We start from the raw sequence: 21,892 nt of genomic DNA on the forward strand, positions 1-21,892 counted from the left end.
CTACGGAGAAAGGGGGAACGGGGTTGAGTCAAAGGTGCTGAAGTGAAGATCCATCGGATAGAAGGCTGCCAAACACCCCCTAACTGGGGGGTACACCCACTGAGACCATGCTGTAGCAAGAGCTTCCACGTCTGTCCTCTTGGGGTCAGGCCGCGGATGACTAGCTTGCCAAGAAGTGCCTGACTCTGAAGCTCTGGATCTATGATGCCGAGGCCGCCCTCTGCCTGGGGGAGAATGACCGTCTGCCAGGCGACCCTAGCTCTGGTGGTGCCGGAACCGTCTGAACTAGACCATAGGAAGTTCCGCACCAGTCTCCTCAGCTGGGCTACACAAGACCTCGAGAAACACCAGCAAGAGGCCACATACTAAGCAGTGGCAAGAAGGACTTGGTTGACCACAAGGGCCCTGCCTGCCAAGGAAAGTCGAGCCGTGCTCCAGAAAGCAAGCTTCCGTCGAATGGAGGCTAGGACTGGCAAGAACTGCTGAGCTGGTGTGATGTCCAGGCCTACCTGGAATCCCAGGTAACGTGTCGTCTGTCCTCTAGGGATCCAACGAAACCCCAGGAAAATACCCCACTGTGAGCTGGCTCCTGGATCCGTAAGAAAACCAACTGACTTATGCCAGTTGATTTTCGCTCCAGCCGCAAGGCAAAACATCTCTAGGGACAGTCTCACACGCTCCAGTGACTCGACATCATCCTGCACATATAGGGCTGTGTCGTCTGCATACTCGGAGTCCAACAGCTCGGCATCCTCTCGAATAGGGAGACGCATCCCGCGAAGACCAGTGGTGCGAGCTCGAAGGAAGTGTGTCATGGCCTCCGCAAAAAATAGGAAGAGGTAAGGCGCTAATGGACAGGCCTGACGCACCGAGCGCTCAAGTGTGAATCTCTCCCCCATCCTGCCGCTAATGATAACCCGACTGGAGGCCGATCTGTAAAGGCTAGCAATACCTCTAATCCACTCGTTCGGGAAACCGAACCGAGCGAGTGTACCTTCCAAGAAAGACCAGTCTACCCTGTCGTACGCCTTCTCAAAGTCGAGAAGGAGTATGGCAAGGTGCTGGCCACTGTGCTGGGCCCATTCCGTCGCCTCTGAGAAAGTGAAGATGTTGTCCAAGATGCTGCGATCTTGGACAAAACCAGTCTGGGTGTCATGAATCAGGTCGTGTAGCAGGAGGCGGATGCGACTGCTGATCATCTTGGTGAGGATTTTGTAGGCGGTCAGGAGGAGGGTGATTGGGCGCCACTGTCTGATCTCCTGGCGGTCCCCCCCTTTGGGGATGAGGCAAATCAGGCCTGTCGCAAGGCTCTCTGGCATCTGCCCGCTGGAGAAGATGTGCTAGAAGGCTGCGAGCAAGGGCCGGTGGATCTGCTCCCAAAAGGTGGTGAAGAAAGCTCTAGAGAGGCCATCCTCACCTGGGCATTTCTGCCCATCAATACCACTCACCGCATCCTGCATCTCCGCAACAGTGAAGGGTGCGAGAAGGGTATCGCTCATGCTGGGCTGCAGGAGTCTCGGTGTAGATCTCCACACCTCCTCCCTGCAAATGCGACCATGAGGGTCTGGGGGCTCCTGCTGGAATAAAGATCTGTAGAAGTCTGTCGCTAAGTCCCGGACCTCATCTGGATCTGTCCTGACACTACCATTCTGCGCCCTAAGAGAACGGAGCTGTTCCCCTGCTGACCTCTGTCCATGAGTCCTGAAGAACTCCCTGCACATCCTGTCGCCTTTCCTAGCCCAGAAGGACTTCAAAGCATGAAATGAAAACTCTGAGCGACGCTGGGTGATCTCCTCTAGCATGGCCCAGACCCGAACCTCCTACTGTCTGAGCTCCTCAGAGCCTGGAGAAGACTGCTGCATCCTCTGAATCGAGGCGAGGTCACGTCTGAGACCCCTCTCCCGCGCCCAACACCGTTGTTTGACTTGAATTGCCTCCTGCTGGCAAATGCGGCTAGACTCATCAAGTGCCTGAGCTACCTGTGTTGCCATATCCCTGGTAGGGTCCCACTCCTGCTCCCATAGGTCCACTATCCTGCTGTGAACCGCAGCTCTGGTGTAGATGGAATCTGGGATCCGGCATGAACGTGGAGGTGAGGACTGAGAGGCCGAGTCTAGGACTAGGATGACTGGGGCATGGTCTGAAAGTGTCGTCCCTGGAACCACTCCTGACTCTCCTCCTCTGCCAAGCGCCCAATCACTGACATAGAAACGGTCCAGTCTCTCCAGGAGTCTGCCTCCCTCCCTCCTGTAATCCCAAGAGAAGTCCAGACTCCCAGGCCATCTGCAAAAGGAAGGCTCCCTCCAACTGTCCCGACCTCCCACTGCAAAGAGGAAGGAGTCCCAATCTGCCTGCTCTGCCTGAGCTATACCGAGGAACTCTGGGCCCCTTCCTTGCTGATCCTCTAAGGTCTCAAGGTTGTTGAAGTCCCCTCCTACAATCCAAGAGTCCACCCCCAGAGAGACCAGAGGATCATCAGATAGAGCTAATGCCTAGTAGTGAGCCACCAAATAGACCACCTTATAGAGTCAATGCGACTCAGAGAGAGGAGATTATGGCTCAAGTGTAGGACTTGCTGTCCAAAGGGTTGATTCAGCCCAGCTCATCTCCTTTTTGCTCACCAGTACTTCTAGTACAGAAGAAAGATGGTTCTTTTCGAATGTGCATTGAATAAGATGACCATCAAAAATAGATTTCCGATACCACGCATAGATGATGTGCTTGACCAGCTCAAAGGAGCAATAGTTTTCAATAGGATAGACTTGAAGAGTGGCTATCATCAAGTCAGAATACAACCACAAGCTATGCATAAGACAGCTTTTCGCACTACATTTGGGTTGTATGAATACTTAGTGATGCCTTTTGGGTTGACAAATGCTCCAGCTACATTCAATAGAATGATGGATCGCATCTTCCGAAAGTACAGGCATTTTACGGGTACTTTCTTTGATGATATCTTAGTCTTTTCAAAGACAAAAGAAGAGCACATGGCACATCTTTTTTTGCAAAAAGAGACTTCTATTAAGTATTAAAGAAAAACCGTTAGAGCAAGCTCCATACGGGATACATCATGCAATGCACGAAAAGCTGCCAAAAAGAAAGGATTGAGGCTGATAGTGCCATCTCAATCCGGTAGAAACCTCCGAGAAAAAGGGAGAACCTCTCCAAACTCGAAGAAATATAGTCCTTCTAGAAGAGGCTGCCCGTGAAGGGCCCTGCATGCTAGCCCATATGGCTATCAAAGTGTGAACCGTGTCAGACCAAATACCCGTGAACACCTGTAATGGGTGTATCTGGGTGCCATCCAAGGCCTCAGTACATCTTGCTCTCCAAATATGCCAAGAGGAAATGCTAGCCAAAATCTCCCAAGAGGTGTCCACTAAAACATGAGAAGCTCTGAAGGGAGTAAGTGGTACATCCTATAGAGAGCAGGGCTCTATCACCTGCCGGCGGACCGAGAGTGCCCAAGAAGAAGGCTCACCCTCATAAAACAACTGGGGCCCGGTAAGAGATAACCATGCGACCAAGCCCCAAGTCATGAAGAAAGGGGAAGTGTGAAAGATGCTGAGTATCCGAGCAACCCCTTTCCAAACAGTCCTCGCCTGACTGCAGTCCCAAAGGCGATGTCGCACTGACTCCTCTGCAGAATGGCATCGAGGACAAGTGGGATCAGCCCCAAATCGTGATCTCCATAGGTTCACTGCAATCCCTCCATGAATAGAAAGCCAAAAGAAAAGAGTGATCTTTCTATTTCTGAGGGATTTCCAAAGCCTCCTCCAGAAATTTCTACGCAAGTCTGCGGTGATGAAGAAGCTTTCCCAATGGGGGGCTATGGAGGGAATCCAACCCCTACTATTCAGCTGAAACCTCCTAGCATTACCAACCGTGAAACGAAAAAAGGGAATCCCCCTCTCTCAGTGCCCATGATCTATCCATTCCCACTCTCCTGGGTCCCACTGCAAGCACCTGATAGGTGCACCTCCATATAACCACAACCTTCAGGATCCCAAGGCCATGAGCAGAGGGTCGGGGTCTAAGTACCACTGCAAGCCCACTCCAAGGTCCATAAAACCAGCAATCCTGATAGGCTGAAAGGCAACCTCAAGAAGAATGCCATCCTTGGATGTAGAAAACCTCCATCCCCGACATCAAAGACCAGTGCGTCTTCCCCGAGACCTCGGAGAGCGATCACCTGTAAAGGAACTGATGTCCTCGAAAAAGCCCCCATCCAAGTGGTGGAAGTGATAGGCAGCTCAACTGTCCATTCCACCGGGATGGCTGCATCTATCTATTGAATCCTGCGTGCTACCCCTCTGAGGTGACTCACGGATTGCAGTCTCTGATCCACAGGTAGCCTGATAAAAGATTTCCAAGTGCCTACTATGTAGGCGGGGCCTCTCTCCTATTTAGACCACTGCATGTAATGGGAAGTGCCCAGTGGTCTGGCATGCTCGTCAAGAATACTATCATTCCAAATGATCAGCTGCCTATCAATCTCTTCGATGGTAGAAGGTGGAATCCTTCGAAGAGTGTTCCTGAAGCTCCCCCAAGCTTTCAGGATGGCACTCATGAGAGGAGAGGTAGGACATCTGAGAGGGGCTGATGTGAAAATCCATCGAGGGCTGTCCACCCAATCATCTCCCAAGGTTGGTGTGCAAGCCTGAATGCGTCCAAAAAAGAAATCCTTCCAAGGTTCCTGCCCAGGCATGAGTCCCCTCACCACCACCTTACAAAGCAAAGCCCTACACTGCAAGTCCGGGTCAATGACATTAAGGCCCCCTTCACATGTAGGGAGAATAATAGTCTCCCAGGCCACCCTTGCTGCAACATCTGCTATGCCATCAAGTCCACTCCATAAAAAATTCCTGATTGGTCTGATGAGCTGAGTGATGCAATCCCTAGACCGGCACCAGCAAGAACACACGAACCATGAGGTGGCCAAGAGAACCTGGTTCACTACCACAACTCTAGATGCAAGGTCGAGTTTGGCAGAGCTCCATAAAAGGAACTTTTTCCTTATACTTTCTAGTATTGGGGCAAACTGCTGTGCTGGAGAGATTTCCAATCCTACCTGGCATCCCAAATACCTGATAGGAACACCCCTCTGAATCCAAGAAAAACCAATGTCAACTCCCCAGCCTAGAGTGTCCTCATCACTGATCCAAAAGCCAAAGGATTTATGCCTGTGTGCCCCTGCAGCTGAGCAAAAGATATCCAAGGCTGTCCGGAAAGAATCAAGTGATTGCAAGGAGGCCTGAATAAAAATAGCAGTGTCATCAGCCAACTCATAGTCAAAAAGCTCCTGCTCCTGTCTCAAGGGCAGTCTCGGCCCAAAAAGCTCAGCCTGAGATCTAAGGAAGATACTCATAGCTTCTGCCACAAAAAGAAAGAGGAAGGGAGCTAAAGGGCATCCCTGACGAACTCATCTAGAAATCTGAAACCTGTCACCCCTTACCCCTCCAATCAAAACCTGGCTGTGGGCTGATCTGTAAAGGGAGGCCACCCCTATGATCTAAGCATCTAAAAATCCAAACCGTAGAAGAGTGCCCTCAAGAAAACCCCAATCTACTCTGTCATATGCTTTCTTGAAGTCCAAAAGTAAAACTGCTAGCCTCTGTCCACTCTGCATAGCCCACTCTGTGGCTTCCCAAAAGGAAAATGTATTATAAAAAATGCTCCTGCCATGCACAAATCCTGTCTGAGTATCATGGATGAGATCTGGAAGAAGGGGCTGTAGTCGGATGCTGATCGCCTTGGCAAGGATTTTGTAAAGAGTGCCCAAAAGAGTGATGGGTCTCCAATGGGATACAAAATTCCTGTTGCCACCTTTCGGGATAAGGTGAATGAGTCCCTCGGTCAGTGAGTCAGGCATCTCGCCCCAGTCCCAAATGCCCTGCAGGGCTGAAGTAATATGATCACCTATCATATCCAAAAAAACTATAAAAAAAGAGGGAGTAAGACCATCGGAACCAGGGCACTTGCCCTTATGAAGGGCAGAAAGAGCAGTCTTGAACTCTGTGTTGGTAAAGCGTGCATCAAGTGAGCATAACATCTCTGGGGTGACCAACACGGGTAAACTCTGCCAAACTTCATCTCTAGCCACCTCTCTGGCCTGTGAGTTCAGATCTGCGGAAAGAAGGGAGGTATAAAAGTCTGTCACTAAGTGCATGATGGTCTCTAGATGGGACTGCAAAACGCCGTCAGAGTCAATAAGTTGCGTGACACTCTCTCTACTATGTCTGGGGCCAAGTGTAGAGAAAAAGTGTTTATTGACTCTCCAGGACCGGCCACCCCCCCTGCATATGAGAAACCTAGATCTCCAACACTGCCTCTGTGAGAGTCTCATCCGTGTAAAAGGCGTCTGGGATCCTGATACTGTGAGACTGTCCTCTCAGATGAGGCTCTAAAATGGACAAAATTACCGGAAAATGGTCTGAAGTGGAAACACCGGGTGCAATGCAAATTGTCTCCGCTCTATCAACAGCCCAGTCACCCACATAGAATCTGTCAATCCGAGCATGGATAGGCATCTGCACCCTATGGTTCGACCATGAAAACAAAAGTGACTAAGACTGAACAAGAAATGCATCATCTGACCAAACATCTCTGCCACTGAACCTGAACAAGAAGGCATCCCAGGCTGCCCTCTCAAGGGAGTGGATACCACCTTCTCTACCCCCTTTCTTGTCTGAAGGTGCCTCAACCATGTTGAAGTCACCTCCAATAATCCATGAATCCGCAATGTCAGCCCACGAGAGCAACTCTTTCCAAAACAAAACACGGTCCCCTCTGTTGTTCGGAGCATAAAGGTTGAGGAAACCAACCTTACGTCCGTCAATCAAAAGTAAAACCCACTGGGCTCTGGAGGGGGTTATGGTACCGTGTCCAATGACCAGAGGGAGAACAAAGTCTGAAACTGAAATGCATGTACCTCCTCTAGTTCCCAAGGCAGGAAGCCAAAAAGTCCGGCCTGAGAGCAGCTTACCTGACTTGGAGCAATCTCTGATATCCAGTTTGTGTTCCTGAAGAAAAAGAATGTCTAGGGAACCACCTGAAATACCTTACCCGACCTGGTGGGAGGAAGTGGGTTGGAATACCTTACCCGACCTGGTGGCGGAAACAGAAGCCTCTACCGGAGCAGACCTCCTGCCATACACACGAGGTCCGAGGGGAGGAAAGTCCACAGGTGAGAGAGAGAAGGATCTCTCAACTGGGAAGCCGATAACTAGCTCTCCAAAAGTAGAGGGTACAAAGTCATCATCTGGGAGGCTAGAGAGGTCCTCCAAAGCGAAAAAAGAGTTCCGCTGAGCCAGTCCTGGAGAGGGGGTACGAAGGATTCCTACCGAAGCAGAAAGAGAATGTAGAACCCCCTTCCCTATGTCCAAAGAGGGAGGCACCTGTACTGGATCCTGATCAAAAAGTGGTGCGGACGAGGTGCCAACAACCTGCGCTGTTGAGGAAGGTACAGCCTGATCCAAGGGTGGAGTCGAACAAGGCTCTTGAACAGTAGTCTCCTCCTGAGGCTCCAAGGGGGTAGCCTCCGAAGAGGTGGAGGAGTGAACTAGAGTAGAGGGCCTAGCCGCGACCGGAACCCACCGTGGGCCAGAGGTGGCGCGGGGTGCCGAAGGGACTCGAGTAGCCCTAGGAGAGAGGGGAGCCCGTGTCTAAGGTCATGTCTGTGGAGCGGTATGTCTTGCTCCAGCTCTCTGCCGTAAGCTAGTACGAGCTGGTTGCTTTGTGGGCCTCTTTTCCTTGTTTGGGCATCTATGGCGAAGTGCCCCGAGGATCTGCAAATCCTGCACTGGTCCAGCCGACCTACAACCTTAAATCTCTGGTGGAAGAAAGACCCATCGGGTCGCTGTAGCATGTCTGAAATATTGGGGTCCTGGACAATGACCCTAACCCTGGGAACCCCGTCCATCCTGACCGCCTCAGCAGCCGAAGAGGGCTCGCCAAGGAGAGGGGAGATCTCTGCCACCACACCAAACCTCTCGCCAATAACTGAAAGAAGCCGGTGATAAACTGAGGGAAGACCACGGAACCTGATGCAGAAACTCCCTGCTTGTCCTCTTCAACTGGGTCAAATCCCAGTTGGAAAGGAAACAAGAAGATCCTCCTGTAGCCTAGAAGTAGAAACCCGGCCTGTAGCAGGTCTCTCGTGATGTCCGGGGAATCTAGGCACACTTGAAAGAAACCCCGTCCCAACAAACGAACATCCTTGAGGTGGGGGGCGAGGTCCTGAGGAAGCGCCGACAGCATCCAATCTCTAGCTTGTAACCTGGAGGGGTGTGAGCCATGAATGCGTGCGAAGAGAGTCGTGAAACACTCATGTTCGAAATCCTTTTGCAACTGCTGTAGCTCATCTTTTGAAAAAGTGACAGTTCTCGCGGCCGGTGTGAGCGGAGACGGATTGACTGAATGGGAACCCATTCGTCAATCGAGGTGTGTTGGCCGATTCAAACACAAAAAAATAGAAACTCCGTCCGCTTTCCTGAATCCCGGGAGACCCCTATAGGAGAAGGAGCGGGGAGCAGCAGCAGCACTCTGGCGAGGATGATTTGGATGACGTGAGAATATTTCCTCATGAAAAGTGCAACATATTTAAAATGAAGTTTCTCAGGTTTGGTATTTCAAGAACTTCGAAATCATCAGCTTTTTGCCAATAGCAAGAAAAGTAAATTCTTTTTGGAAGAGATCCATTATCTGGGGCATATAATATCCAAGAATGGGATACACATGGATCTTGCAAAGATCCGAGCCATCCAAGAATTGGCCTGAGTTGAAAATTGTGCATGAAGTCTGTAGTTTTTTGGGACTTTGCTCCTACCATAGGAGATTCATCACGCATTTTACTGATATCACAGCTCCATTGCATGACCTTACTAAGAGAAATGCAGCCTTCACATGGGGAATATCACAAAAGAAAGAATTCAATACACTCAAGGAGAAGTTGACTACAAAGCCTTTTCTTGTAGTCCCGGAGCTTTATCAACCTTTTGATGTTGATTGCGATGCTTGTGGAGAGTGTGTTGGGGCTGCATTACATCAGAATGGACATGTAGTAGCAGACAAGAGCCGAACATTGCATGATGCTGAAATATATCTGGGAATCTATGAAAAAGAAGTGTTGGTTGTAGTTCATGCTGTGAACACATGGAAGCACTACCTTTTGGGTGCAGATTTTACTGTTAAAACAGATCACCAAAGTCTGAGATATTTTCTAACTCAGAAAAAACTTTCTGAGAAGCATATGAAATGGGCAAATATGCTGTCGATGTACTGTTTTCAGATTGTCCATACTCCAGGAATTCGGAACAGGGTGGTAGATGCCTTGTCCCGAAGACCCCAGGTCAATATTGTGACTATTGCTTATCATTAGGACCTCGAAGGCATGAGGGAGCAATATGCTAATGATGCAGGTTTTGGTGAGATTTTACAACAAATGCAAGAGGGGCAGTCCACCAGTCACTATTCCCTGAAAGATGGGTATCTAATGAAAGAGGACTGCCTATGCATCACCCAAGAGATGAGGAAAAAGATTTTGGAGGAATGCCATGCACCTCCTTATGCTGGACATAAAGGAATTACGGCAACAACTCGAGCACTAGAGAGGTATTTCTTTTGGCCAGGAATGCGAAAAGATATACATCAGTTTGTTACTGAATGCCTTACGTGTCAGAAAGTGAAGTATGATAGACGAAAGGCACCTGACCTACTTATGCCTCTTCTCGTGCCTCAGGCACCGTGGGAAAGTATTACAATGGACTTCATTTTTTATTTGCCAAGATCAAAGTCAGGGAATGATGGGATTTGGACTATCATTGATAGATTTAGCAAGCAAGCTCATTTCATTCTGGTTCGCAAAACCATAAAGGCAGATCATATGGCTAAGCTTTTCATGGCACTGATCTTTAAGCATCATGGTATGCCTAAGTCCGTTGTCAGTGATTGAGATCCCAGAATGATCGGTCTATTCTGGAGAGTTTTATTTGATAATATGGGGACGAATCTGAATTTTTCTTCTTCTTTCCATCCCCAAACAGATGGTCAAAGTGAAGTAGCAAATTCTACAGCATTGGATATGCTGAAATGCTACGTGGTTGACCAAGGTTCAGACTAGGAAAGGTACCTACCATTGGTAGAGTTTGCTTACAATAATACAGTACACAGCTCTACAAGGAAAGCCCCCTCTGAAGTCATTTATGGGGAGGTGAGTCTGCCACCTATCCTGAGGACCAAGGATGAAATATTTGCAGCTGATCAGTTTGTGAGAGACCTCCAGATAGCTTATAACCAAGTCCGGACAGCAATTGAAAGGTCTAAAGAGAAGCATAAAAGAGCTGGAGATAAGCACAGGAGACAATTAGATCTCAAGGAAGGGGACTGGGTACTTTTGAAGTTCGAGAAAGCTAGGCTCCGTAAGTTCAAAGGCAAACAGAAAGTGTATGTTAAGTTATCTCTCAAGTACTATGGCCCTTTCACGGTTACAGAAAGAATAAATGCGGTTGCATACAGGTTGGCATTGCCTGAGCATTGGAGGATTCACAATGCATTTCATGTGAGTCTTCTAAAGAAATTCCAAGGGCCAGAGTCTACAAAGCCAGTCTACAAAGCCAGTATCAGATGATCCACCAGAAGTGGATGAGCTGGAAGAGGTCCTTTAGCCTGAGCAGATTGTGTACCATACTATACGAAAAGGCCCTCAGGGCAAGGAGTTTTACAGATATCTTGTAAAATTCAAGAATTATACGGCATTAGATGCCAAGTGGGTGGATGAAGACATGTTGTCCGATCACGATCATCCATACCTTTTGGATGTTTACAAGGAAGCTTTTCAGTTGAGGTCAACTAAATAGAAGCTGAGGGGATGTCACCACAATGTAAATATCCTAAGTCAAAGTACAGTTGATCATTTATCTGATCATAATTAAAGAGTTTTCATATGTGTTAATCATGGTCAAAGAATTGACTACACTCAAAGATACTTGACTCTGGTCAAGTAAACCTAACTTCGGTCGGGGAGACTTAGTTTATTACCAAGAGGGTTAACTCCGGTTAACCAGACTACAGAGCTGACTACGGTTAGAGAGTGTTGACTTTGGTCAACAAGACTTGGCATGCGCCAAGAGGGTTAACTACAGTTAACCAAGATGTGCCAACTTCGGTTGGAGAGACTTGACTATAATTAAGGCGCCTCGACCCCTGTGACTAGAATTAGTCCACAGTGTGTTATTTGCATGCAAAGCGCTAACAATTAATGGGTGCCATGGTGGTGCGCTTTAATTAATTGTTGCGGGTACTAGGAAGAGTTATTTTCCTAAATGCTACGGGAGCCTAACAAGAGTCTAGGAGGCGGTTCATGTGACCAAGTTCTTCGAAGACTCCACAGTTGCCCTTAGTGGCATGTAATTAGGAAAGTAATGTAGAATTTGACAAGTGGCTTGTTGCCAAGAAAGAGAGCCTAAGAGCTCATGTATATTCACTCACGTTTGGATTTTTGTAAGAGTGTGCTACGCTGAACTATGTATTTCCTTCTTCTCTCAAGTAATAAAATCCTTCGGGGGGGTCCAGCCCGACTGTTGTCCTGGGCCCTAGTGTATTTGTAGAGAGAATGTGTGTGTGAGAGAGAGAGAGAGAGAGAGAGAGAGAGGGGGAGAGAGATAGTGTTTGCAGAAATTTTGCCTACGAGATCCAAGCAGACGGTTACAAAAGAACTCGTACTTCTTTCGGTTGGTGGCCCACCAAGGCTATTGGCAAGATGAGGATAGATGGAAACTGCCATGGCTGTGAGGCCGGCAATTGGAAGATAATTGCTGATTGTATATGGAGTTTCCCTTTAATGAAGAGGATTTGGTTGTGCTCTTTTAGAAATGTGGCTAGACTGAGGATAATCTGTCGGATTTGCAATTGAGATATGGTGGCATGGCTGACAAAGGGGAGGCATGGTTTCTCCATAGAGATGATCTCCCTGGCCTCTTTGATAGATGGAGAGCAAATCATCAGTAAGAGTTCAAGAATCCTTCCCTCAAACTTATTGGCACCTGTAGCTTTCACTCGAGGACAATGTTTGGGTGATAGTTGCCAGCATCACAGCCTGGAATATTTGGGTAGCATGATGCCGTTGAGACGCAGTGAATGCGACCTGCAGCTAACCTTGTCAATATAAGGCCTGATATCATCTACACCATGCAAGCCATCTAGAAGCAAGGTACAGAAGAGTCTAGGAAGACCGTAGAAAGGCAGACATTCTTACAAGGTTCAGATTGCAAGTATCTTCTAAATTTTCATGGATCGAGGTATCCATTGGTCATGTAATCCTCCACACTGGCTGTTGGTGCCAGCTTCTAGGGTGCCCTAGGTAGTGAGCTGGGACTCTGAGAGGCAAGCTGCAAGACAGCAAGCACCACCATCTCATGGATTGCTGAACTATTGTATTGGTTTCAAAGCTTCTAATAAGACTGCATTATATTTATTTATAAAGAACCCAACCAAACTGAGCTATCAGCAATTTGCTATGAGGGATGTAAACCAAGACAGGGGGCTGGGCACACATTGGAGCAGCCACATTGCAATTTGGAGCAACAAAATGGAAAATGGCAAGCATTTAGTATTTTTGAGAGTCCTAGGAGCGGCACTTTGAGTAAAAGAGCAGAATGGATGAGAGTGTGATTGGTGTTTTGCAATAGCAACTAAAAGAGCCTGGAACAGAGAAAAGCACGGTAGTTCTGAGACATGAGGTTAGTTCTAATAACAGGAAGTCCTGCAAGCATCTTCCCCATATCTTTTCAGGATTCTCAACAGAGCTTGGTGTAATGAAGAAGGAAAGTGCGAGTATTTTTTATTTGTACCTAACAACTGTGGTAAGCTTTTTCTTCTGTTTCACTGTATATTCCCCGCTCTTTACCCTATCCCATTGCTCCATTCTTTTTATGACCATGAAACATTGCCACTGCTGCAAAATTCCCCATGCATATATTTGCATATTCATAGTTTGTATCTGTAAGTTGGCACATCTAGTTTATAGTAAAAGTAACAAAGGGGCTCATGATACCTCAGGAAGCTCAAGACAAAATATCTAAACACTCTGTTTCATGTCAGAGGGAGTGAAATAAACGCATTAAACTCATCTTTATGTTCCTCAAAAGGAGCTGGAGAAAAATACAGAAAATAGTGAAAGGGAAAGGGAAACTATTTGAAAGAAACAAACAAACCAGAAAGATAGCATGATCACATCAATGAAAGCAAGCTGTAACAGATTTTCATAGAGGTATTGTGAGATATAATCACTGCTTAGCTATAAAATCGGAGAGATTTAGGCAAAGTGAACAAAATAAATGTGCCTTTATAACCACTGTTAAAAATTAGACCAAAAATTCGTTAAAAGGGCACATCCAACCCAGGGGTTTTCAGTAGGCTTAAGGGGAGAACCTTGAAATTTATGCTTTATCTACAATACTAATTAAGTCTACATACATACCTGGAGGTCCTCTATTGCATCTTCTAACCTTCCCATGGCACGTCGAGCCATACCCCGGTGATGATAAGCTTTAACAAATGTAAAATCCAAATATATGGCATTTGACGCATCTATCTCTGCACCTTCATAATTTTTCAACCTCAGTCGACACAAGGACCTGTTGGAAAGAATTACAGCATTTGATGGGGCATATTTCAGACTTGTGGTGTAGCACTCTTCAGCTTTTTTCCAATCCCCATTCGAAAATAAATTGTTTCCCTTCAAACGCCACTCATCTGCTAGGATGCCTGCAACATAGGATGGAGAATTTTTGTTTTTGTCTCTCTCTTTGCACTCTATTTCTTCAATCAGGCACCTCTTCTGCTGCTTACACTCTTCGAAGCCAGATACTTGATGCAATACTGCTGTATTGTCTGAAGATTTGGTGCTTTTTTTTGAACTCTCCAAAACCAGATCCTTTTTAGAATCTTTAATGCCCTCTACTTCCGTAATGACAAATCTTCTACCACCAATTAGGGGGTTTGGAGTTGGCAGACAAGGTTCAGAAGCATTATCACCATCCACATCATCAAAGGCTTTCTGTTGACGTTTTTTTAATGCTGCTTCAGATGTTCTTTTCAGGCATATAATTTCCTCGTTGCATGGGTCCAAACTTAGAGCATCATCCAGATCTGCATCAGTAGAAATGAGATCAGAAAGTTAAAAAAGAAAAGACATTGAAGGCACTCCAAATCATGGAGCATAGACATGAGAGAAGTCAAAAGGATGAACTCGATGGATGACATGGGCTACTGGCAAATTCACAATGATCTTGTTGTCAAAGAGAGGTAAAAACCTCTTAAGGCCTTTGTAGGTTCGTCCATCTCCAAGCTGGCTTTTCCACGCCGCATTAACGCCTGTAAAATTGAAATGTTCACACAGCTGAAAGACAATATCAAAGGTTGCAATAAACATCAAAACTAACTTCAAGAATTGTATTCAATCTACACTAAATGTAGGTGACATGAAAAAGCATATTGCTTACAGTATGCCACAAATAAGGATGTCCTACTGACGTCATGTGTTGCCTATGCAAGCCCTAAATGTAGGGTTGCACATGTGGCACACATCATAATACTTTGTTCTCAAATGCATTCATTTTACTTCACATTGCACAAATCATTATGTTATGCATGTTGCACACATCATTGTATGATACTTTTCTTGGGATGTGTTCTGCATCGTATTTGTGTCTACAGCAGTTTTACTGAACTTGGTTGACCCCTTTTTAGGTCTTTGCTTGCTTATCCTTTCTAGAACTCTGCCTATACTATCTGATGAGGAACTGAGGGCTTAGTCTGAATCATCCTAGATCCCATGATCAATTGTAGCCGCTCAAATTTCCTCCATTTATCGCCGAGAGATCACTCCCCCAGAAAGGTGCTGCACACATGGCAAGCGGCCTCCCTAGGGTGTCGAAAATCCAACCCTTTGTCGGCGGGTCCTGAAAGTGTGCCACCGTGCTCTTTGTGGGTATTCAATTTGGTTGTTATGAATTGGCTCTTTGTGGGCATCCAGACAACTTTTAATTGCTTGTTCAGCCTTGGCTCTTAGTGGTTAGATTGGTACAATTTTTTGGACACTTGTTTGGCTCTTTGGAAGCAGTTTGGTATGCGTTTGTTTTTTTGTTGCAGCTGAAAGTTTTGGCTCTTTGTGTGCAGTTGCTGATGGTTTGCTCTATGTGAGCTTTGTTTACTTCTCTTGGTTACTTGGCTGATGTGCTCCCACTCAGATTAAGGGGGATATGTACGGTAATCCTTGTTGGGGTCATATGGACTAAGATTGAAGGGGGGATGCACAAGAAGTTTGACGTGGCACTCTATGTGCATGGTCTTCTACATGGCTAACCAATGGTTTCATAGAGGTTTTGTGATACAAGGACCTGAGGCCGTGATCAGAGCCCTTTTTCACAAGGTGGCCGTGTGCGGTGGCTCACTCTTCTACGTTGTTGTGCTCATGAGATTCAATTTACTTTATCGATTTGTGTAGCTGTTGTAGGTCGTCTACTAGAGCAAGCCTGTCGTATGTCATGACAGTCTAGTCACTTAGTATTGGGTCCTTCTAAACAGTAACAAGCTTGGTCGAGCTGAGCTATTAGCTCAATAATACAAGGTCTTTTGAATCTTTATTGTGTTGTGGTTTCTACTTTCAAGCTTTTCTATCCATGGTGATTTGAGACAAGGAGAGATATAAGCAGAGACGAGCATTTTCCAAGCGAAATTTTCTGAGCGTCCGAGCGAAGGAAAAAAAAACTTCCAACTATGCAAAAATATGGCAAAAATGGAACAGAAGGAAACATAGTTTCACTTAGAAATATGCAAAGTATTATAGCAAATGCCTATTTTATACACAAATCTTTATGTGAATCTTTGGGAATGGTGAGAACATAATGGGATGGCTTTTGAAGAAACCCACATGTAGAGTAGACTTCTCTATGAAAATTCCCTTATGATCTTTCTTACAACTTTTACTTAATAGGGGGTGACATTGAAAAACTCTCTCAACCTATCTTCGTGAAAGGGTTTCTCCAAAGAAAACTCATTGAAGCAAGCCATCAAGGTAGTTTCGCCAGCAAAACCCCTTTGAAGTAGGTCTTCCAATGTCCAAATATAGTCATTCAACCACTCAAATTGATTGGAAAACCCCATTTGAGCACATCTATGGAGTTATATTTTGGAAAATCTTGCATATATAGTATTAAATATTACGTGTATTTTGAGAGTGATATATAAGCCCAAGTTAATACTTATTTATAGTAATTTAAACTTCTTTAGAAACATGTCCATAAATATCTTGCTATTTATGCTATAAAAGCACTAGAAAGATATTGCCATATGATATAAATGTGTTTAATAAGTAATTATATATGTATAATATTACTACATTGAGAGTGATTATGAGAGATGTTTCTTAAAGAAATTATTTTTCAACACTTTTTTTAGGTAATAACAGGGGTACAAACGGATGTCTATGTATAAGAAAATTTATGTTATGTAAAATTGAATGAGTGACTAGTCTTTATATTTTTATGATAAAGAGATCTAGTTCTAGTGAAAATAAACGTGTAAAAACCATGTTTCCTAAAGAAATGCAATTTTTTAAATATCTTGAAAAACACGCTCAGATAAACCTGCTCATAGGTTTTTGCTCGTAAAATTGACGCATCCGATATAAGCGGCGTCTTACATACTCTCTGAAATACCCAACACTCTTTTTTTTTTTTTTGTGAAACCAGTAACTATAAAATTAACATGAAATCAATGTACATGACATTAGACTCCAAAAGAGAGCCTAATGGAAGAACTCAAAAACAGTCAGAAAACACTTCAAGGCTAGTAGCATCCAAGTCCCTCGCAGCATAACTATCATATAAAGATCGCTTGAGGGACATTCTGAAGAAAGCATATGCCTGAGGAAACTGTTGTCCCATCCTAAAATGCAATCTCTGTGTCCAAATAGTCCATAGTACCCAAAAACGAGCCCAGTGAAAGAAAAGGAGGAATGGAGACATCTGAGATGAGAAGCATCCAAACATCCAGAAGAGTTCCCCGAATCTGATAGAGGGAAACCCAAGCCGCAGCAAATGAGAGACATGAGTGATCAATATCCGAGAGAGCAGGCAAGACCATAACAAATGGGGAACTGTCTCACGGTGATGAGAGCAACGGGGGCAGGAAGAGGAAGCAATACGACGTGCTGCCAATTTTACCCCAATGGAAAAAGCTCCCACTATACATCTCCAAAAGAAAAGCCTCTGTTTCAATGGAAATTTAGCTTTCCAAATTTTCTTGAGTTGTGATTGCCACCAAGATAAAGGCTTATCCAAATTCCATGCTTATGAATCCATGGCGGTGGAAGAAGAAATCTGTAGACCATCGAGGATGCCAAATTATGCATTGAAAGTGAACAGGTAGCAGGAGATAAGGAAGTTAGATTCCAGTCCAGTAATCTGTCCTGTACAAACAGTGGAGGAACGAGAACAAATGGCTGCAACATAGTTGTAAGTAATCTCCAAATGGGCCTATGATGCAGACCCAAGGGGAATGTCCTGCAAGCTTGTGGAAATGAAAGCACATAACCATGTTAATCCACAACATCTCTGACAAATCTTATGCCCAATTTCATAAGATTATATGCTTTAATAGGTGCCTGTAAAGCAAGAGGCGATTCAAACACCTTGCTCCAATGGATGCTTTCCAAGCAAAGAGAATTACCATGATGGGAAGAAGCACCTGACCATTTAGCATAAGAGAGAATTCTCTTCCAATCATGAATAAAAGCAGTAGAAACAGGACAGCCAGGAATTTTCCCCTGAAATGTGGTCATGACTGCTTCTCAATGATCTGTAATCCAATGCCCATATGCATGGGACGTCATGTTTCCACACATAGTTGCTAACATAATAGCCCATGGCTATTTTTGCTGAAAAAAATCAGTAATCATAGTGCTCTTTCTTGCCAACATATGAAACTGAAGATTGAGAATATTCAGTCTCCCATGAGTCTTAGGAGAACAAACAGACTGCATGGGAAGTAGTCGCAAAGCCTTTTTGTGAGATTTGCTTTTCCAAAATATCTCCATAGCCTGGGTTGCCCTCTTAGTTCGCTACTGTATGCCATTGCTACTCATCCGTTATTGTTGCATATGGACCATCTTGCAGATACAGGGCAGCTTCATGGCTTGCAAATTCCAAGGGCACAGCCGTTTCTTGCACAGGCATATGCTGATGATTCATATTTCACGCCCAGGAATTCTCAAAGTGACCTCTCTCATTTGATGCATACTCTGAATGATTTTGGCATAGCTGCTGGACTACATATCAACTTTCAGAAATCGAATCTTCTAGCATTGAAAGAAGCTGATTGGCATGCACTTCTCTGGCCAAGCCACATTATTTCTTCCCATACTATTGTGAGGCATTTAGGGTATCCCATTGGCTGGAATATTACCCCTCAACAACAGCTCAAATGGGTGCTTCAAAAGATTAACAAGAAGCTGGAATACTGGCACTTGTCCACTTGGCCTCTACATGTTCGACTTCGGATAGTACAATCTATCATTATGGCATATGTGCAATTTTATTTGCCTCTTCTTCCCTGGTCTGAAATACCCAACACTCACATGAAGGGACTCTGCTTTAAGTGCAAAAATCTGGTCACTTGTTGAATGTCCTGTAAACATTGGCAAGGGTAAAGCGATGCTCCACTTGGTTGAGTGTAGTAAGAGTCCAGATAATCATCTTCACATTGCTAGTCTTGATGCTTGTTCTTTGGACTCAACTGTGAGCATTGCCACTTCAATGTTAATGTGTTTGTACCCATGATTTAATCTACATGGTGGTTTGGATCAATGGGCATCCATTTCATGTTTTATTTGATGATGGGAGTACTCATAACTTTATTGATGCCTCATCGTGCTTCAGAGACTTGGAAGAGATGGTCCGAAATCTTCGTGTGGGGATCCAAGACTACTCCAAGAGTTGTTGTTCCACATTATGAGATTGGAGAGGCTTGACATTTTGTTAGGGATGAAGTGGTTCTATAGCAAGAGCCCTCTCATAAATGTTGACTCTCTGAATTACGTACTTCACTTTTAATATAATAAAAATCTATTTGCTCTTCATGGTGATCTTCATGGGCCGATGATAAAAATGGTATCTCATATTGATGTGAATTCTTGTCTTTAGAATGAGCAACTTTTTTGTTGGTCTTTGGAAACATTTTGTTTGTTGCAAACAAAAGATGTGATGCCTTTTGGTGTGTTTTGAAACATAAACTGATTTTTTTTTCCATGAAAAAAGACTTCAAATAAGAATGAAAAAAACACTAAAGAGCAAAGTGTTCAAGGCATCAAATACACAAAGCACAGCATGAGAAATCCTGAGAGGGTCAAGCCCTACTCAAATGAAAGAGGCAGGATTGATGCTGGAAGTGCCACCTCAAAACCTTTGTACCTCAGAGAAGAAATAACAGTCTCTCCATTCCTTGAGGTAAAGTCTCCTAGCAGTAGCATACCTGAAAGGTCACTCAGCCAGATGGCCATCAAGGTATGTACATGTCCATCCATATAATGACCAAGGTACGAGATGGATGGACCTAGGACCAAGTGTCTTTGTCCATCTGGATCTCTAGATATGCTAGGTTGATATGCTTGCTATGATCTCCCACTGCCCATTGAGACATGCCATGCCTATAGTGAGAGAATGGAACATCATCCAAAAAGTAGACTTCAACCAAATCGCAGCGAACCAAGAAATCCCATGAGCAGATATGCCTCTCGTAAAATACATGAATTGCACCCAGAGAGAGCCAAGCCACTGAACCCCAAGTGATGAAAATAGGGGAGGCAACAAAGCTACCTACAAGACCCGTGATTCCCTTCCAAATAACCCTGGTATGTCTGCAATCCCAAAGGCAATGCTAAATGGATGCCACATTTGAGAAGCAACACGGGCAAGGGAAGGGCATCCTAAGCCGTGACCTCTACTAGTTTATTGCAATTCCTCCATGAATAGAAAGCCAAAAGAAAAGAGTCATTTTCTATTCCTAAGTTCTACAACTTCCTCGGAAAAAGTTTCTACAAATCTACTGAAATCTTCCAATCCTCCCAATGGAGGGCTCTAAAAGGCTTCCTAATGGCCTTGAAGACGATTTTGGTTCTCTCGATAGCTGGAATCCATTTATCAGTCATTTAAGCTTTTCCCTCAAAAGTGTTGTTCCAAATATTCTTGATCTAATTCTGGACATAGGGGATTTGAAAGAAGAAGGGGTTGGCTGAGCCATGAAAGGGTAGGAGTCCCACAAAAGAGTTATATCTCTCATCACATTGGGTGATAGATAGGAACTCACACTCTAGAATAGCATGTTTGAATTCTATACTTATTCCATTGAATCCCAAGGAGGAGATAGAGCGACTGATACAGTCTCTCAACTTTGAAATCACACCATTTGCTGCTGCCCCTCCTCTTCCCTTTGAATAAAGAATATCCCTAGAAAAATGTTCAAAGGTCCTACAGATCTTGCACTGGTCCCGGCTGTCCGCAATCTTGACTATCTACCGAAAGAAAGAACCATGAGAGCGCTGGAGCATGCTATCTTCATCGGATAAGTTAGGGTCATGAGCGATGACCCTAACTCTAGGAACCTCATCTGATCTCATCGCCTTTTCTGCTAAAGACAGTAAACCATCAAGGGGGGTATCTCTGTGCCACTCCGAAGGTAGCTCCTATTGAGGCAAGGAGCCAATGATACACTTGAGGAAGGTCGGGAACATGATGAAAAGAGAAACGATTTGACTATCCTCCCCTACTAGATCAAAGCCCAGCGTGAAAGGTCCAAAAAAATCCTCTTAGAGCCCAGGTGCAATGGGCTAGCTTTGAGCAGCTGCACTTGATCCGTGGCCCTCGTGAGCTGCACCTAATCCCTTGCCCTCATCAAAGCCGTGTAAGCCTAATTCCTCGTCGAAGCCATGTAAGCCTAATTCCTCATCATCACCGCTCACCTCCACTGATGGGACGTTCGAGCTTTGATTCTAAGAGTGAAACCATATTACTTGGAAATTAGATTGGAACTTAGAGAATAAAATAGTTTAAAAAGTGAGATTACAAGTAGGAGTAGACTTATACCGTCCGAGCAGCCACCTCAGCCCAATTGACCATCGCTCCCAGCGCCTCCTGCTCAATAAACCACGGCTTTGTTCCTATGCGAAACCCGCATCTCGTCTCTGTGTCTATGAGAAGGCGACCCATTGCAACTTGCTGTGGGTCCAATTTACGAGAGTTAGATAAAGTGCATGCTCGGAACTATTCACCAAAGTTTGGAGTAGACACGTGAAGGAGTCACCGCAATGTAATGTCAAGAGCTCACATCAAGTGACGGGCACCAACTTGTGGACAGTAGCTCCAAGAGAATGTCGGGCAGAAGAAGCAAATGGCGGGCTGGAGCAGAGGTCAACGATGAAGAGGATGGACAGCTCCACATTGAGCTGGCTGCATCATGCTTGGGCTGTCAAATCATTGAGCTCCATAACAAAATTCGTGCGCAGAAATAAATTTAGTCACTTCTTGCAAGGGCTGTAACTTTTAACAGAAAATCGGATTGCAATGATGTAAAAACGAAATTTGTAGTACTCAAGGTCCTCTACAACTTTGCTGAAGACACAAAGCCGTGATTCTGCTTCTAGATCCGGATAGAAGCGTCACATCGTCCGCAGGTCACAGAAAGATGTAGCTAAAGGAAGGAGAACAGAGGTGGCAGATCATGGCGTGGAGAAGAGAGCTCAAGGAAGGAGAGAAGAGGGCAGCCTTCCAAGGAGGAGGAGGTAGAGTAGCTTCATTAGCCTCCCTCACCTCAACCTCTTGGAAGGGAAAGGGAAAGA

The 21,892-nt window shown here is 45.2% G+C and overlaps 1 protein-coding gene across 7 annotated transcripts in view; it reads right to left on the minus strand.

Moving 5' to 3' along the window:
- The window catches only part of LOC147903062 (uncharacterized), a 116,589-nt gene that overhangs the window by 41,529 nt on the left and 53,168 nt on the right, over nt 1-21,892 (minus strand). For all 7 annotated transcript variants that reach the window (XM_087374154.1, XM_087374150.1, XM_087374152.1 and 4 more), the window contains 2 exons: nt 14,313-14,373; nt 13,478-14,148 (listed from right to left, as the gene is read on the minus strand). In XM_087374154.1, coding sequence (XP_087230280.1) covers nt 13,478-14,148; nt 14,313-14,373 — 732 coding nt within the window. The remainder of the gene's footprint in view (nt 1-13,477; nt 14,149-14,312; nt 14,374-21,892) is intronic.

This window comes from Dipteris shenzhenensis, chromosome 4 (assembly GCF_047967505.1).
Source record: "Dipteris shenzhenensis isolate YYH24624 ecotype China chromosome 4, Dip_SZ_1.0, whole genome shotgun sequence".
In the NCBI taxonomy this organism is placed as follows: Eukaryota; Viridiplantae; Streptophyta; class Polypodiopsida; order Gleicheniales; family Dipteridaceae; genus Dipteris; species Dipteris shenzhenensis.